The sequence below is a fragment of the Poecilia latipinna genome, unplaced genomic scaffold, assembly GCF_001443285.1.
Source record: "Poecilia latipinna isolate Pla-1442-1.1 unplaced genomic scaffold, P_latipinna-1.0 Scaffold2321, whole genome shotgun sequence".
Classification (NCBI taxonomy): Eukaryota; Metazoa; Chordata; class Actinopteri; order Cyprinodontiformes; family Poeciliidae; genus Poecilia; species Poecilia latipinna.
Genome location: NW_015114937.1, coordinates 52382 through 71518, shown reverse-complemented (window position 1 = coordinate 71518; position 19137 = coordinate 52382). Strand labels below are relative to the sequence as shown.

Genomic DNA, 19137 nt, shown 5'->3' with positions numbered 1-19137 from the left:
GAAATCCCAAGTGATAAAGAAGTTATTGGTTGTTACTTGAAAAATATAACTTTGACTACTTTTTGCAATGTGCTATAATTATTTATGTCATTACAGAATTAATCTTTACTTATCATGAACTGGTTTAGTAACTTTTTGCAGAGTATTAACATTTTTCTTGACTTTATAAACATTCCTAAAATTATTTCTGTTTGCATTCAGCATTTATAAAATATTTTTCCACTGTAGATTTATTGTTGGTTGTCTCCTTTGGTCGTACGGCGTCTACCTTTAACAGCCATTAATAGTTAAAACCCTCCATTGGTCAGAGAGGAAGGTGTTTTTAGGACATGGGCTGACTGAGAACAGCCCAAGGCCAGATTAAGAATAACTGAGTGGACTGCTTCGGAGTTGGAACATATTGTCCCTGACAGGAACAAACATTAGACTGATAAACAAGTGGCTCGGGGTGAGCGAACATTTTAGAGAAGCAAGCGAGAGAGAAAGACAACAAAATGCAACAGCAAAGAGGAGTCTGGTTGAGCAGAGTCCAAAAATAGTTGCGCTGAGATCTCAGGAGAACTCGGGGAGAAACCGTTGACCATTCAAGCTGTTACCTGAGATCTGCTTCAAGTGTTTTGTTTTGTCGTTTGCACACATCTAGAAATGTTGGTGCTCTGACATGCTCACAAAGAGAAATAACAATTTTTAACCTCTGGATCACCAGGAAGATGGAAGCAGCATGCTCATTACCACACTGGAAGCAAATTACACAGACAGACAGGAGATGAGCAGATATCCACTTTGCTTTGTTCTGTCTTGCAGCACTGTGAGCCTCACCTTGCTTTCTTGTTTGGCACAATGGGAAAGTCGAAAGAAATTAGTCAAGACATTGGGAACAAAAACTGTGGAGCAGCTCCAGGTCTGGTTCATCCTTGGAAACCATTTCTAGATGTGTGAAGGTGCTGCGTTCTTTTGTTCAAACAATTATACACAAGTATAACCATGATGGAAATGTCTGAGCATCATCCCACTCAAGGATGGGTTCTGCATCCCAGATATCAACAGGTTTTTGTCCAAAAGAGGCAGATCAACCCCAGAACAAAAGCCAAAGAACTTGTGAAGTTGCTGCCTAAAACTAGCAAGGCAGAATCATTATCCACATTAAAATGCATCCTGTATCGACATGGGCTGAAAGACCATTCAGTGAGGAAGAAGCCATTACTCCACAAGAAAATAAAAAGAACATGATTGTAGTTGTCAAACACACAGGGACAAACACTGTAACTTTTGGAGACAAACCCTGTGGTCTGATGAAACTAAAGTGGAACAGTTTGGCCATAATGATCACTGTTGCATTTGGAGGAACGCTTCTAAGCCTGGAAACACCGACCCAGCTATGAAGTGGTGGAGTGGTGGTGGCAGCATCATGTTGTGGGGCTGTTTTGCTGTCGGTGGAACTGGTACAGGTGATAAAACAGATGACATCATGAGCAAAGAACGTCATGGAAATATTGAAGCAAAATCTAAACACGCCAGCCAAGAAGTTAAAACTTGGACACAGGTTGGTCTTCCAAAAGAACAATGATCCAAAGAGGTTATAAAGTGATTTCAAGACAATAAAGTCAATGTTTTTGCATGGCCACCGCAAGGCCTTGATCTGAGTCCTATTGAGACGTCGTGGGCAGATCTGGAAAGGTGTGTGCGAGTGAGGCCACCTACAGCCCTGACTCACCAGGTCTGTAAGGAGGAATGGGCCAGAACTCCAGCAAACTACTGTGATACGCTTGTGGATGGACACCTAAAAGGTTTGAACCAAGTCATAAAGTTTAAAAGTACCAAATACTGATGACATCAACACATAAATCTCTGGCATATTCTTTCTGTTATTATTGTGGCATTTAGCAAGTAGAAATAATTCAGACAATTCTTACTGACCCAAAACGAGAAGTTTTCAGAGAATGAGAAAGAAAAACAAACCCTGTATGTTTATTTTTATTTGATGTACTGGTATATAATCTTCTGGTTTCCAGTGTAAATATAATGCTGTGGTGCAACTCTGAATGCAAGTGATGTAAAAAGTCAGCTATGGTTATGAGGGGGATTCGGTGAGAGCTGGGGGAACCTTTTATAAAAAGCCAACTTGAAGCAGGAGGCAGAATAAAAACTTGATAGCCTGTTGGGAGGGTTTAATAATGTAACAAGAACATGTGGTCTTGCTAGAGTTAAGTACACTTAGGAGTGCACTCAGAAGTGTTGTGGAAAGGATACCAGATGACAAGTTGGGACCAGGAGGTGCCAGGAAGATGGTTAACAAACTGCAGCTATGAATCTGGGTCAGGTCTGCGACGGTTGAGGAAACAGTTTAAACAAATCCCCAGATCTGATTACCCAACTCACACGAAATAACAAAAGGCTTCGATGCTTCTAGTTTCTACTAAGAAGTTGACATTTGGATGCGTGTATTGAAAACGTATTCATAATCAAGAATTGCACAGTGACGCTATCCGACATGCTCGTTTTAATCATGAGAGTTTTCAATTGTGTGTACAAAAATTTGAGTGCATGTGAAAGTCTGAGTATGTGTGCATTGCCAGTCTGTGCTATCAGGAGGTTTTAATAGAGTAGTATATGCCTTTGCATTTTACATGACTCTAGGGCAGGCTGCTCTCGCTTGTCTGCTCTGTTCAAATCAGTTGCCTAAACTGGAGCGCAGAATGGACTTCTGGTCTGGCCGTCTCATTCTGAGTGTTGCCTTTATGAGTGAATAAATACATTTACTGCCAAGAACCGTACAAATGTTTTTTTTTTATTTATTTATTTTTTTTTTTAGACATTTTCTGGTTAACACGGTGATATATCATCTGCTCATTATCACCTCTCCACTCTCATATTTCTTTCTCAGGATGAGGGATTGCTGCAACGTCTGCAACGCAGTGCAATCAGCTGGGATTCTGTAGACGGGCTACTTTTACTAAGTGGCAATAAATAATCGACTTAATGAGTTTGTATGGTATTGTCATTTGGATTGAATACAACTGTGTGTAATTGGACCTGAATGTGTTGATTTGAATTTAATTTGGACTAAACCAGTCCAAATTAAATTGGACTGTTTCAGTCCAATTTAATGACAAAGGCTGAAGCTTCTTAGCAATAAATATATTTACCCTTTAATGGAGCTACATTTGCCAGGAAAATGCACTTGTTGATCAAGCAGCCCTATGTGGCTTGTGACTATGCAAAACCACACAGGGCTTTTTATGGTCCCGTGTTGATCTTAAAAAATCTTTTCTGTTATTTCCAAACAGGTTCTGGTGAAAGAAGTGATGGCTTTGGAAAAACATAGCTTGTTATATAGCAAGTCAGGTTTATTTCTTTAGCACATTTTAGCAACAAGGCTGGTCAAAGTGCTTTACATGATAAAAACAATAAAAAGAAACAAAAATAACATTCAAATGCTGTCGTCAAAATCATCTAGAAAAATCATAACTAAATGTATGTCAAGGACATTAATCGATGTTCCAGTTATCATTAATCAAGATTTAACCAAAGACAACTCCAAACAGGTGGGTTTTTCAATGTTTCAGATGTTTTGCAGTTTTCTGGAAGTTTGTTCCAGATTTGTGGTGCATATAAGTTTCTTCATGTTTGGTTTTGGTTCTAGGAATGCAGACCAGAACCAGACCTGAGCGGTCTGGATGATTGATCCAACAACAGCAACAACGGGTCTTACACAGCGGGGTCCATCAGATGGACTGCACCCATGACCTCAACCCCACTTAACACAAACAGGGGCTTTGACCTCCAGTTTGTGTCAGAGTGACCAGACGAAGCTACTTTATCTGATTTGTGACAAATGCTACTTGAAGAACAGGATGCTCTCTCGCAGCAGTGTGTGCCCAAGCTGGTGGCCAGTGTGGGTTGCAGTTGCCAGGCTCCTGTGATTGGATATGGTTGGCCGACAGCCTACTGAGGTCCCTGTTTGTTAAATGGAATATGTTGTTAAAAAGTCAATGTCTTCTTTTCTTAAAGATCAATCATTCAGTACGACAATCAATAGCAAGTTTAAATAACTGGATATAAATTGGACATGCTTTTCTTCCAAAATGCTTTAGTGTTGCTGTTATGGGAATAGTTGATACAGTGCAACAGTATTAAGGCGTGACGCTTAGATTAATATTGAAATCAGGAATGAAACCATTGGTTAATGTGGGCTGTGTTGTTTGGTCTCGATGGCTTGTCTCTAAATTGCAGTAATTCTCATCAGACTGGCCTCTCTAAAGTCTGATGATGCGTTCAGGTGTTCTTGCATCAAGTAAAAAGCAAAGTGATATTAAACAATCACATAGCAGGTGGTCTAATTACTGTAATGAGATGTTATGTCATCATTATGAGTCGCACAAAATCAATGAACCCACTGAAAAAAAATCTACCACTTTATTTGACGAACAAATATTTCGGCAAGCTTATGGACTGACATGACAAATGGTCTTGAGGTAACAGTATCTGGCTTTGTCCTTTTTTTTTCAGGGAATATCCTTCCACCCTTCCACCTGCTAATAATAATAATTATAATGTACAATAAATAATAAAGTTAGCAACTTTCACTGTTGCCACATGCTCATTGAGGCGGAAGGATTGTTAAAAAGTCAGTGACTTGATACAACAGACTGGGTTTCCTTAGAGAGAAACTATTACATCCATTAGCATAGTTAACTTGATAAGTTGATTGCATTGTTTTGGAATTATTACTATGTAAATGACTCTGAGTCTGCCTGTATGCTTGAATTGAATTGACAATATTTCAGATTGGATCAGAGTTTTCAGACATAATGAGCTCCTTCAGGTCTACGTTTTTTGTTTTTTCTTGTTGTTTTAAATGTTTTCAGGTCGTCCTGGCAGTCGGCTCTCATCCCATCTGGCCATCTATATTTGTTTTCACAACACAGGAGGAGCATGTCTCTGAGAACCATTCTCACACTTCCCCTCTCACACGCTCCACTTGGCTCCAGTATAGCAAACGGCAAGAAGTCCGAGCTAGTTATGTTTCCTTCACAAACGCTCGATTAATCATTAATCATCATACTTAAAACTTTCCTTTTAGTCCTGTGTGCAGATCACAGGAAGCTACAGCTATAATTTATAACTTTCAGAGATGTTTGGTCTGAAGCCGCTTCCAAAGCCACAACAACCAAGTCGAGTGGCTCATGGGGAACCACAGCAGAACAGCCAGAGCTCTGACGAAGCAATAAGAAAACCTGACTTGCGCTTCAAACTATGAAAGCTCTGGCAATATTGACAGAAACCGACTTTAGCTAACAAGCTGAGAACTATCGCAATCATTCTGTGAACTATTTACCGAGGTGAAAAAGCAAGAAATGTCGCTTAGACAGAAACACCAACACAGACCACAGATTTTGCATGATTAATGTTTTTTGTACACAAAATAATAGTGGGTAGACAATGTTTTAATTGGACTGGTATAGCAGTTAAGATTGGCATGAAGGCTTATATGGACTGAACAGATGCACGCCACACTTTTCAGATTTTTTAAAATTATTATTATTTTTATTATTTTGTAAAGCCATGTATACTTTTTCTTTCCACTTGATAATTAAATACTACATTAATGGTCTATTACAAAAAAACTCAACAAAATACATTAACATTTGTAGTTGAAGCATGACAAAATGTGAAAATATTCAAGAGTCCTTAATACTTTTGCAAGTATTAATGACTTTTTTTTTTTAGATAACAATAACAATAATAATTGAATCTTTTAAGGGGTGCCTTTGTCTGGACTTGGGATGAGATTTCACACCATTAACCCCCAACCGCCCACAACCCCCAACAACCCACCTTCATCCCGCCATCCCTGCACCATAAATATTTCAACCTCCAATCTATATTCATTATAAAACACATGCTGAATGCAATGTGCGGTTGTGATGACACAAGGCTTTTATTTATTCATCTTATTTATTTATATTTCTTTCCTGAGGGCGAGACATTGGTTTCTGTCCATTCTGTGCCTGATTGCTGGCTATTACTGAGCACTTAGAGCCTCCCTCGAACTGGCCAGGGGGGAGCGCAGGCCTCGAGAGAGGCACTCTTTACTACTAGGAAGTGTGTCTGTTGCGTGTGTTTTTGTGAAGAGGTATCGGGGACATCGCAAAAGTAATTGTGAATTCGGATGTCTGCTGTGAAACAGAGCGCTGCGACAAAGAAAATAATGTTGTTCAAGTTTTCACAAAAAAAAAACAAAAAAAAAACTTTGGAGACGTTCTGAATGTTACCTTCTTAGTCAGCTGCACCAAAATGGGAAAAAGTAGTAAAACACACCATTTTGTATGCATGCTCCTGCTAGAAATTCATCGTTTCATCGTCCTTATTCAAATCTCTGTACTGTGACCAGAACTACATTTGTAGCGTATTTTGCTGGGATGAACCCTCACAAAGTAATGCATGGTTGTGAACTGGAAGAACAGCGATTCATGTTTTTCAAAACTGTTTGCCAATTAAAATCTGCACAGATAAAGATGCCCCCCTTTACTCTTGCCCCCCTCAAAACTACCACTACCTTCAGAAGTCATCGAGTAACCAAAAGAAAGTAAGTTAATAGTCTTAAATTTGATGGATTTATATATAACCTCAGTGCATGCCCAGTGAGGAAAGCAATTTATATTTGATCCAATTTTGTGATTCCAACAGGATTTGTACAATCAGCTCTTAAGTTTCTAATAGATCGTATAATCTAGTTTTCTTCTGCTCTGCGCACCTGACCTCTGACGATGTTTGTGTTTAATCTTCAGGGAGCCTTTTATGCAGCACCATCAGAAGAGGCTGATTATGGCAGCACACCGGTGTCGTCTTGGTCTCCTGGGAGCCTCTGTGTGTTGCGGTGCCATAGACGCTTGTAGGTCAACTCTGCAGAACACACGCTACATGTTCTGCTCTGCTTATACGTGGATGACTGCGTCTTGTGGTACAAAACCACCAAGGTGTCCACAAACCTTTCTGTTTCTGACTTCCTGACTTTGTGAAGATAGTCATTGGAGACAGCAAAGCAAAACTGAGGCATAACTAAACAAAACCTCTTCTGACAGCCATCAAACAACCAGGGGGCGCTGGAGTTCCTACACTTAATATACATTTCAAAGCTTCAGATTTGTTTGTCGGAAATGCAGCAATAGTTTTAGAAAGTGTAATTTCTGTGTATCTAATTTGTAAGCCATGTCCAATTCCAGTTTTCAACACACGACACAAACGCTGTCAGATGCCACATAAAAATGGTGGCATCTAAATTAAGTGTGGAGAATAAGAACAGAACTTCCAAATCATGACAAGAACAGAGTTAAGTAGGGTTTTTTTTTTCCATCCCTGGGACACACAACAAATGTCTCTATTCTTATGAAGTATGTACCAGTCAGTCATCGATTAGCTAGCCAGAGAAGTAGCCCGATTTTAATTTATTTATTTTTTCAAATAGAAATAAATATTTATTTAAATAAATAAAGTGATTGAAATTGTTTCAATTTCAATCACTTTTCACTAAATTCTACAGATTTATTAAACAATTCAGTAGAGCCAGAGGCTGGGACTGAAGTTGTTCTTACGTCCCAAATACATTTGGGACATTATATTTAAATTTGAAGTCAGAGTTGTACAAACTCTTTTTATCTCATGTAATGAGATAAAGTGAGGAATGAAATCAGGCCAGTATGTAAACAACAGACCTCATCTCTGGCAGGTTTTCCACATGTGCATCATTTTCCTCCAGTTGTTTCCGTGTCCAATCGCTGGGTTTTAGAAATCTGCTCGTCGTCAGCTGCAGCTTCATAATTATGACCACACTTATGTCTCTCCAGCTTAACTTTGTTTTGAATAACTTTGCGTAGTATTAGAGCAAAAATGAACTTAAGACATTTCTAAAATCCTCTCACTGTTAAGATACTGCGTCATTACAAACATACTTCCTGCTTGTTAAAAAAAACAAAAAACATTCCTTTTGATTCATTCAGAAATTGGAGATTATCCCATTTAATCACTGTACCACGTCACACTGACAATGTTGTAATTTACAGAGTACCTTGGAAAATGTTTAATTTTTAAATATGATGACAAGGTTTAGAAATGTTTGGTTAAAATTTCAAAAAATGTTTTACACTTATATTGAAGTGTTTGGGGCATATTTTTACAAGCTTCTCAAAATAGTTCAAGTTACTTTTAACTTCCCGAGGGTTTGTACTTGAGTTTTAACGTCATGGCTGAAGTCTTGAGATGTACATCAGTATTTACCCCCACAACATAATGCTACCACTTCCATATTTCACAGACTGGACGTAGTTTTCAGAAATGGAAGTTTCATCCATTTTCCTCCAAATCCAATAATGGTCATTTGGCAAGACACTTTGATTTTGGTTTCATCCGACCAGAGGATTGTAGTAACAAGTAACTGTTACTACAGTTACTTGTAGTAACTGTAGTTACTACAGTTGCTACAGTAGTAACTACAGTTACCACTGTAGTTACTACTATAGTTACTACTGTAGTTACTACAGTTTAATTATGTTTAACATTTAATTATGTTTAATTAAATTAAACATAATTTAATTTTTAAATTATGTTTAAAAATTAAACATAATTAAATTTTTAAATTATGATTAAAATTAAACATAATTTTTATTTTAAATAATGTTTTGAGCAAGGTAGAGAGCTTCCCGTAAAGGATTTTTCAGAAAACCTAAAAACTTGTGTAAAAACAGCTTCTCAAATGCAGCAATTTTGATTGTGCGAAGTGTTTAACTTGTTGTCCTGCCTTTCTAACACGAGTCTGTTTTTTTGTTTTTGTTTTTTTTTATTTAGATGTTTAACATATTTCACTTGTCCACATTTACTTGTTTTAGATGTGTGGCCATGTCTGCTGGAGACATGAAAACCCCTGTTCTGCAAACCCCAAGAGCACGTGAACATGACCCAATATCAAATAGCATCTTGTTGTTGCTATGAAGGTGCGTATAATAGTATGGGAATAGAAAGAGTCAACATCCTCTGCTAACTCTTTCTGGTCCTAATGGATCTTTATTGACTGTCATCATGAAACCACAGTGATTATTCCTCTCTGCACACACTGGAGCTCTTTCTCGGGTGTTATGGATAAGTGTCAATACCCCCGCCTTTGCTTAAACGCATCCCTTCAGACTTGGAGCATCCGTCCGCTGCCTCCCGTCCTCCTCCTCCTCTTTCCTCTGCCTTTATCCCTCCATCTAACCTATTGATTGGACTAATAATGTGTTTTCAGCAGCAGATTAATGGCACATTATCCTAACGAGGGTGTCTGAGGGGACAGGACGTGAGGGAGAGTGTTAGAGATGATGCTCTTTAATTGATACCCAGTCTGCATTCGTGGGCCAAAGTTTTCCAGTGGTGAGAGGTTTTTACGTCTGGTAATGAGAGAAACCAGACGTAGTCCTAGACATTTTACCTCGGATAACAATTTACTTTTTCATTCAGATAAAATCTTTAGATGACCATAAATTTTAATGACTTATAAGTCACTGGCTTTTTTTTTTTCTTTTAAAGTGCGTTACTTGAATCTAAACCGAGGCAGAAAATGCAACAGAGATTATTGTTAGTGGGCAACATAGAATGAATGTTGCATAAATGGTAATTATGTCTACTTGCACTTGAGTATCGGTACTTGTAAGTAGTTTGGGAACCCAATTTTTCAAATGAATTATGCAAAGCTTAATTATAAAAATCCCAATTNAATANTAGCAGTGTGTCTGTAAAACACTCTGCTATAAAATTAATTGATTAAAAGTTGTGCACTTTCACTCTCACGCAGCTTCCCTTGCAATTAACTTTTGGACATGTTCCAGTCTGGCCTCACCTTCTCTCGTCCTTGCACTTTTATTTCACTCTGCATCACTTTCTATTATCGGATTTCATCCCTGCTGGCATCTTTCAATTTCCTCCACCAATTTGCATTGGTGGTAAAGGGGACGAAGGGTGGGTGATCCTAAATAGGCAGATCAATGGGCCATCTAGCAGCCCATAATGTATAACACCTACACTGGCGTTGCATTTCAAGTTTCCACCTCTAACTAATAGCCTTGTTGTTTACCAAACAATATGCTGCATCAGGTAGTTTTGGCCTCTGATTTCCCTGCAGGGCTTTGGGACACCCGGGGGAATCCAAGTAGAGAACGGGTCAGCTGGCACAACAGCGTCTTAAATTGTTTGTTTTTTGGGGTTTTTTTTGTGCTTTACTAAACAGTTGTAAGTGTAGGTCTTCATTAAAGTAGGCCTTCTTTCTGCTTTGACTCTTGCATGCTGACGATCGTCTGTCCCGTCATCTTGGGCGATGACCTCTGTCAGATGACACGGAGAGGTCAAGAGAGGCTAAAGAAATGGGTGAGCCCACCAAGGGGCCCCCAAGCAAGTCATGCAGAAAAGGTCCCCCAGGCAGGGTTTACACTGCGACACACTTGGAGCTGCTCGCCGCCTCCTTTTCTTCTCAGGAAACAACGGGGACCCCCGGCTACAGTGAGGCACAGACCCATGCAGCAATACAAACTGGACCGTAGTTTTTCCAATACAAACACACACTCATCAAGCAGCTCTCTCCCTTTCTTCCCACTCCCTCCCTCAAGGCGCGCTCTCCCTCCTCGGCCCCCGTTCATTCAGACATAATCAACACAGTTGTGCTTCAGTGCACAGATTACGATAATGAGCTATGGCAAGGCGGTAGGCAAGAGGGGAAGCACAGTGAGAGAGGGAGAGGGACGGTGGAGTGACAAAACGAAAAGAGCCGAGTAGTAGAAGCAATTAGTGCTTCTTACAAGTAGCAGTGCTCTGAGTTAATGTGCAAAGTTAAATAAATCATATGTTGTTTAAATGATTCGTCTCCCTCTCTGTTAGTCACCCTTTGAAAACTGATGCTTTCAAAGATGGTGTCGTCTTCCCCAATAAGTGTAAGGTAATTGTTGATAATATGCCATCATGCCACAACTTGTATGTTGCCACTCTGCCAAAATGTCTAACCAGACGCAGAGGATTGTGGGTACAGATGAGTTTAGAGGCTTGAAAACATGAGACAGCCTGACTGGCCTCTTAGTTTGGTAAACACACGTGCCTGCACTCTGTCTTTGAATCCAATGCAAAAAAAATGAACGTCAAAGATCAAAAACTAAGACAAAACCCTGTTCATTTTAACTAACATAGCTACTGAAGGTTAATTATGTAATCAGTGATACAATGATAAGTTCAGATTTTAATACTGATGCATTCAGCCTTTTTGAACCTTTTTTAAACTAAAAACATCCAACAAACACGTTAAGGATAAAATCTACTTCAAGAACAATTTGTGTCTTGTTTTCTGTGCCACGATTTGCTGAATGCATGAACGCTTTCACCAAATCACTACATCAAAAATCAGCATTTATTATGGAGAAAACAGAAATTATTTAAGATGCCTCAATGACCACTTTAAAAAAACAGAAGAAGCAGCAAGGCTGATAATTAAAAACTGTAAAACCTAATATGTGATGCAGTGTTGAGCTCAAGAATTTCCAGCAAATGGTTTTGCAATTTAAAATGGAATAAAATGATTATATTTATTTTAACTACTCTTCCAGATTCAGATACATCTATAAATATCTAATTAGATTTCTGTCTTCATAGCAGAAACACATTATCCCTATCTATTATTATTATTATTATTATTATTATTAGTAGTATTAATAATAGACTAGCATGATCTATTTTGGAAAATAATTTGAGTACCCACAGGAAAAAATGGGTTGTAATAATAATAATAATAATAATAATAATAATAATAATAATAATATAAATAAAAATTTACACAAATCACTGTGTATTTTTCCAACTACTTGGACTTCACTTTTTTCATCAAATTCATCTTTCGCATGTTATTTTTTTTATTATTATATTAAGCTTTTATTATAATTAAATCTTAAATGTTTCACTTGTGCTGGAAAATTTCTTTATAAATAATTGGATTTTATTTGTCTGAATAAGATTTGCAGGAGAGTGCAGTTTTCCTTTGTGATCACTTTCACCTGTAGTGATCATGTCAACACAATGGTCTAAGTATGTTTCATAAAAGCTGACTTGCTGCCGAGGCTGGAATTAGATGCACTTCCTCAAAACAAAATGAGATAAGCCTCACCCTTTTGTCTGCACCTATCATCCATTCGCTGCACGGATCAGCAACTTCCCGTATTTACTGTCTAACCAAGGTAAAGAATTACGATCGTCAAGCCCCTCTTCTGACATATTGCACATTGCATAATTAATACATGCAGATGTAATGCAGTTGCACACCACTCAGAAATGTAGACAGGCATGAGTTCCAGACCTCATGTCTCCATGTGATTACCTTCTAAACTTACCGAGTTCACTTTAAATTTACCAGAAGCATATGAGTGCATATGAGACTCATTGATCTCTTACAATTTACAAATATTTATACTTTTCATAATAGTTTTTAGCTACTTTCAGCAGTACTTATGGTATATTTTTGACTTATCACACTCACTAAAACAGGTGAAGCAGCGTGGGGGGTTTGGATTATGATTCAACCTCAGGTCAATTTATAAAACTATATATTAAAGATTTTACTTGTGTACAATTTTGCAACTCAGGTTCAGTTTGCTTATTTGAACTTTCCACATTGGATTATCATATGAAAAACTGCAAAAGGTAATGAAAACAGCATTGTATTTTACATTTCTCATCTTCATATTATTCCTGAAACAGTCAGTATGTTTGCATATCAAAAAATTGAATTAATTCTGTAAAGCTTATTTTTCAACTGTTTAATAACAGTAAAATGTGTAATGAGCCTTCTTGGCAAAGTGGAATAAAGTAAGAACGGATATTTAGAAAAAAATAAAACACATGCGTAAAACTAAATAAATTGTTAACTACATTCATTTAAATACATAACTTTAGTATAAAAAAAATCATGACAGAAAACGCATGCAGATAGGCTATAGTAATAATTTCTTTGGTGGCTTAGGCTGCAGTTGATAAAATAAAAAAAAAAAAGAAATACTATTATGCGGTAAACAATAACATGTAACTGATACTGTTTTAGGCCTTCTTCTTGGCTATCAGTTATGCCACCTGTTCTTTTAAAGGCCTTTTCTTCAACTGGAAATAAATAATGCCGTATATGCCTAGTCGTATGTAATAGGAAACTAATTATTTCCCATTTAGAGTTGCAGTCTTCATTAAAATGATGACAATTAGAATAAAAAGTTATGGCCGCTAAATGTCTCAAACGCTCCAAAACACTTGGCAAACAGGACAACCAAAAAGAGCCTTTTTCGCACAGGAAACCATTAAAATGTCGTCATACGTCCCCGTCGTACAGGCTGAAGTACTTGCTGGCGTTAGAGAAGCAGAGGTAAGGCGTGCTACTCCCCGGGTACACCACCGGAAGGGGCATGGGCAGCAGACATCTACCCAGCAGGTTGCTCTCTTTATACAAGGCCGGCAGATTCACCACCGACGCCGGTTTCCCAGAGTCGGGGAAATCGCTAGCCGGTCCGTCGATCTCGGTGGAGATCTGGCGCTTCAGTTTATTCCTGCGGTTCTGAAACCATATTTTCACCTGCGTCTCCGTCAGCTGTAGAGAGCTGGCCAGGCACGCGCGCTCTGCGCTGCTCAGGTAGCGTTTCATGTCGAAGGTAGACTCCAACTGGAAAATCTGTCTCTTGGAAAAAATTGTGCGCGTCTTCTTTTTGGTCACTATTTTGCTCTTTTTGTTGGGGCTCCCTCCTCTGTGGGGGTCCGTGGGAGCCACCAGCGCTGCTGCCGTCGCGGTGGTGGAGATGGAGCCGCTGTCGTCGCAGCTGCTGTCCCCGCTCTCGAAGCGCGTGTCGGCCGCCTTCCCCTGGTTCCCGCAGTTGATGATGACCGACTCTACCGTTCCGCTGCCGGTGCTCAAAAGCCCTGCAAATTCAGTGAAACTCACTTAAGTAGCCCTTTCTGGTTTCTCCGTGTGTCGGATTGAAAAATTATGATAAATAAGGCAAATTCTCCAAGCTTCTTACCGCTTTGGCTCAACCTGCTGCCCGGGTCTGGCCTCTGCTTTGGGACCGCTTCATCCTGCTGCCCGGAGGAATGACAGCTGTTACAGCTCGTCTTCAGGTTCAGGATATTGTCAATGGTGAATTTCAGAGAGGCGATGGGTCGACATGGTGCTTCTGCTTTGTTCATATTCTCCTATATGAGACTTTAATTTTTCCTCCACCTCAGACTTTCTCCCTGAACTCTGAACCGGGGTGTTATTCTCTCCGCTGGCGGTGGGACGGTCCTCGCACCATAGCAGCAGCCACTGAGCAGACACAGCTCAGATCTGCTTGCGCTGTTACTACTCGCACCAGACGGAGCGCTTGGTCGTCGCTGATTGGCTCAGAGACTCTGTCAGAATGGACCAATGGCAGTCAGAGAACAGAATCAGATGGGAGAGCCGAGGGGTGTCGTGCTGTTCTTTTTCAATAAAAAACACCTCATACTGTTCTCATCATAGGAGCGGTGTCTCATGGAGTCATTACAGAGCCCCTGGAGAGGATAACATAATGTGATTTTAATACTTCTAATTTAACACCAACTGCATTCCATCATGTATTTTAATTTTCAAACGTCAACGTTGTAAAACATGCACCGTTCTGCACATTTAATTACCGGACTTTTCAGATATATTTAACTATTCTAATGCACAGCTGATACTCGATACTAATTGAACCCTGAAATGTCATTCAAACCACCATATGTCTTTACGATGTTCTTTAATAGTCAGTTATAGGCATTTCGGAATAAATATAGGTAATCTCACACACACACACACACACACACACACACACACACACACACACACACACACACACACACACACACACACACACAGTTTATGTATGTACACATACAGTGTGTGTGTGTGTGTGTGTGTGTGTGTGTGTGTGTGTGTGTGTGTGTGTGTAGTTTAATTGTGGTTTTTAGTGCGCTGTGTGTATAAAACGTACAAAGAGCACATTTGAAGGGAACACTTCAAGATGTTTAAAATTAATTACCTTCATTTTTAAAAATAGTTTCCAAAATAAAACCCCACATGCTTTATGAGTTGGCTTGAAGAAAGTTAGAAACATTCAAACACAATGTAGGTAAGGATCGGAGCACGATAACAACAAAGACGTACATTTTAGTGCATGATTTATTTTTATTTTTTTTTTCTAATTATGTGAAAATGTGGCAAAGTTGGAAAAAAAAATCTGTGACTTTAAATAGTCTATAAAACTTTTCAAAAATACATGTATTTAAACATTACATACAACCCGCTGCCGTCAGTCTGGCCGTGCTTATTTATTTGTAGCGTATACAACCTCAGGAACAGAAACCTAGAATATCTCGATGTAAAATTGATGAATTCTTTGTTTCGTATCTTTGGGTGCAGACCGCATTTCCTCTGCAGCATGCTGGGTTATTGCACAATTACATTGACTGAGTGAATATCTGAAGTTTTTATTATTATTATTCTCAGTCAGGTTGAGTTTCTACACTAAGCCGGTCATCTGCGAGCTTAACATATTCACGGAGTGGGCAAACGGCGACAGAGGATGGTTGACGGACCAGGAGGGGGAAACTGGAAGTCCGTTCAAGCTGAAACCAAGAACTCCAGTGGAAGTTTGCCTCTCGTGATACAAAATCGGCACTCTGAAAACCCGCTGAGTTGAGTTCGGGATGTGCGAGGCCTCCAGATCTGCCGCCAGCTGCCTTTTCCACTTGTTCCTCCGGTTCTGAAACCAGATTTTCACCTGAGTCTCCGTCAGGTGCAGGGACGCGGCCAGACTCGCTCTCTCAGAGCTGCTCAGGTACCGCTTCAGGTCAAACGTGGACTCCAGCTGGAATACCTGGCTGCGACTGAACACGGTCCGGGTCTTCTTCTTCCGACCGGAGCACGACCCGGACGCTGAGCCCCGCTCGCGTCGTGCGTTCGGCCCACTTGACGCGTCCTCGTTCTCGTCCGTGAGACTGCCGTCGGCCGTCTTTTGGTCGGCTTCGTCGCTGCTCTCAGTTATCGGTTCGGAAACGGCGGGGGAGTTCCTGTCGCTGGTCGATAGTGCGCAGCTGGGGTCATCTGATGTCGGGCCTTGAAATGAGACAAAACAACATTCCTCATGAGGACAGAAAATCAGTGCAGCCTGTATTCCAAATATTCAGAGTTCTATTGTTTTTCTAATGTAGCTCATTGAGCTTCTCCAGAAGCGCAATAATATTTAATTTTGTGCCTATGCGATGTCATATCTACACATCCCTGCTTCATTTTATACCCCAGGACAGACCAATTGCGTAATTTAAATTACTTGTTTACTAAAAACGTACTACAGTAGGGTTATGGATCATTGGGGATAACATATTGTTGGATCCTTGGCATCACAATTATTTTACACATGCAAATTACAATAAACTGATGAATGTGCACTCATAACTTAAAGCTTTTTACAATCATATTTACAGCATTTGTTTTAGTTTATACAAAACACCATCACAGTACAACAAGTTAGCATGTTCTTAAAGTGTTGTCTTGGTACCGCTGACGTACATTAATTATATTGGCGATATAATCATTTCTAAATAGCTGTACATGGGTTATTCTCATAAAATATCTGAGTTAAAATACAACATACTGATATAGTTGTGTGCTTATTTTGAAATTTAGAAAATATCATGTCTGTCAACATATATTCTTAAAAAAAAAAAAAAAAAAAAAAAAACATAAAGGGCCCCTGAAGGGCCCCAGCCTGCTGCCCAGGTAAATGTTTGCCAACTTGCACCCTTTCCCCTTTGATTCCCGTATTTACCAGTTGACCACGATGAAATCCGAAACATGGGTTCCTCGATCAGACTCCTGCTGGTAGACATTTTTATAGGGGTAATAAAAATTAATTTCCTGGCAATAAGCTGAGTGGAGTTGATGATGCTTGGTTTGACATCGTCACGTGTCAAACCAGGCAGACTACCAAGGTCCTCCTGGCGGGGGCAACTGACACATTTGCTCTCCAAAAGATCTCTGAATACGAAGAATTAACCAAAACTAGAAAATTCAGAAGCGGCGTAAATACCAGCAAGTCAAGTCGTATCTTCCCATCCTCTCGGGCATGTTGATGGGAAAATTATAAATAGTTGGGTATGATAAGCGGCCGGAACAGCAAAAGTACATAAATTATTTTGGCCAGATTGTGAACTTTTGTAGGCTGTTATTTACACCTCAATGCAAATGTGAGTCTTATAGTATTTTTAAAATCAGATTTTCATTTAAATATCTGTGAGCAACCGATTTGACAATTATACCAGCAGCTTGTGATGATGTCAAAGCCATTAAGTGGCACATCAGAGGGAGGGGCGCTCAGTTTTGATGTGATGGTGACAGTGGCACAAATGTCACTAAATGTGCGTAAAATCGTCACATTGTCGTGCCTGATCCACGCATGTAACCCTCTGATGCTTTTTTATGATTTTTACAATGAATAGCAGCAATGACAGAGATTGAACAGGAATTCCGCTTGGAAATGAAACGTGCAGTGAGCAGCACTTTGGCAATCTAAGGCATTCTAGCTTTTACAGTCTGCTGAAGCCAAAACCGGTGAGGAAAAAAAAAAAAAAAAACAGAGTCCGCAAAGGTTTAACCCTAGAGATGAATATTATAATATTCGATATTTAATTATTGGCTTTTTACGCACAGTTAAGCAAAGACAAATTAAACAAATGTACAATTCTATTTTCAAATGTAATATCGAGTATTAACCAAACAGAATCGACTTGTAAATTTAATGAAGTAATATGTACATTTTAATATTCAAAAGCTTGGGACGCTTTGATTTCCCCTTTTCCGCAGCGGACTAAAAATAACCAAAGCTTTGTTCATTGAAATGTCATTTTCATCTTATCTTTACTCACTGCGTGGTGTTTCAAAAGCCCCGATGTTCACCACAGTCCCATCACGGGTCCACTGCATCGGAAAGTCTCTGTACGAGCAGCGGGACGTGGCGCTACAGCGGTCCAAAGCCGAGGGACTCTTGTCGGTGTCGTGTGCGCTTTTCTCCTCGGCTTCTGCCGATGCCGACCCCCGTTTCTCCCATCCCTTGCTCAGCAGATTCTCTATAAAAAACGACGAGCCTCTCGGTGGAGCGGGAGCCCCGTTGTCCGTCGGCCTGTCTTGCATCCTTTCTTTGATGTCACGGAGCTGTTGCGCAGATCGCCAGCGAGCGGATCCTCTTTCAATCGAGCGTTATCTAAAGTCCAAGCGTTCATTTCAGACGTCGCTGCCTTCGCAGCGCGGCCGAGACGGGGATCTCCTCCTCGGTGCGGGCGGGATGAGGAGCAGACAGAGATGGAAGCGGCATCACACGGAGATAAATCTAGTTCTGAGATTAATGAGCCGAGGAGACATCCAGCGATTGGACGAGCGCGGCGGCGAATGACGGTTTCTAAGGAGAGAACGACAGTGTCTCGTGCGTTAGTGAGTGTGTGTTTGTGTTCACGTGCAGGGCAGTCCCTCGAGGCCATGCAGACCAGAGGAATCTCTCTGTCCGAAATGCCGCACTTTCTTGATTTGGGTCAGTTAAAGTGCAATTCAAAGGGAATATCTGTTGCCCCTTCAGTAAAAATAAAGGTACTCTGTTTCTCTCTATCGTTTAATATTTAAAGAAAATATAGGTTTTTCCAGTTCTAAGAAAGCTTGTTCGGAGTGCTTGGACTTTTTTGGACATGACTAACTGCACCTTGGAGATGGCTAACCTGGACCAAATTCTTATGCCAGTTTTGATGAATATTACTGAAGTAAATTTTTCTCTTTTAAAGATGCTGATATAATCAATCAATCAAGTTGATTTGTACAGTACATTGTACCTGAAAACACACACACACACACACACACACACACACACACACACTTATATGGTACTTTTGACAAGTACCATCATTAGAATCAACAAAATGGAATATGTTGCACAATTTTCAATTTATTGTGCTTCAAAAGGAACTCTAAACACGTGGGTTTTTAATTTGTATTTTTAAGAACTTAATGTTTCAGCTGCTTTTTTTTTTTTTTTTTTTTTTTTTTTTTTT

At 39.7% G+C, this 19137-nt stretch overlaps 2 protein-coding genes and 1 long non-coding RNA gene across 4 annotated transcripts in view; 1 reads left to right on the top strand and 2 right to left on the bottom strand.

Annotated features, from left to right (window-relative positions):
* The window catches only part of LOC106937341 (uncharacterized), a 36893-nt gene extending 25549 nt beyond the window's left edge, over window positions 1-11344 (top strand). The window contains exons 2-6 of one of the 2 annotated variants that reach the window (XR_001422368.1): window positions 6513-6589; window positions 6792-6895; window positions 8886-8990; window positions 10154-10191; window positions 10360-11344. This is a non-coding gene — a long non-coding RNA (uncharacterized LOC106937341). The remainder of the gene's footprint in view (window positions 1-6512; window positions 6590-6791; window positions 6896-8885; window positions 8991-10153; window positions 10192-10359) is intronic. The other variant, XR_001422367.1, reaches the window with a different exon arrangement.
* A 1234-nt stretch (window positions 11345-12578) lies between these two features.
* On the bottom strand, window positions 12579-14383 carry LOC106937342 (homeobox protein HMX2-like). The gene is made up of 2 exons (XM_015018783.1): window positions 14064-14383; window positions 12579-13962 (listed from the first exon to the last, which is right to left on the bottom strand). The coding sequence occupies exons 1-2, from the start codon at window positions 14227-14229 to the stop codon at window positions 13361-13363; spliced, it is 768 nt and encodes a 255-aa protein (XP_014874269.1). The 5' UTR covers window positions 14230-14383; the 3' UTR covers window positions 12579-13360.
* Window positions 14384-15493: 1110 nt separating this feature from the next.
* hmx1 (H6 family homeobox 1) lies at window positions 15494-18760 on the bottom strand. Its single transcript, XM_015018784.1, has 2 exons — window positions 17968-18760; window positions 15494-16159 (listed from the first exon to the last, which is right to left on the bottom strand). The coding sequence occupies exons 1-2, from the start codon at window positions 18230-18232 to the stop codon at window positions 15564-15566; spliced, it is 861 nt and encodes a 286-aa protein (XP_014874270.1). The 5' UTR covers window positions 18233-18760; the 3' UTR covers window positions 15494-15563.
* Window positions 18761-19137: the final 377 nt, after the last annotated feature.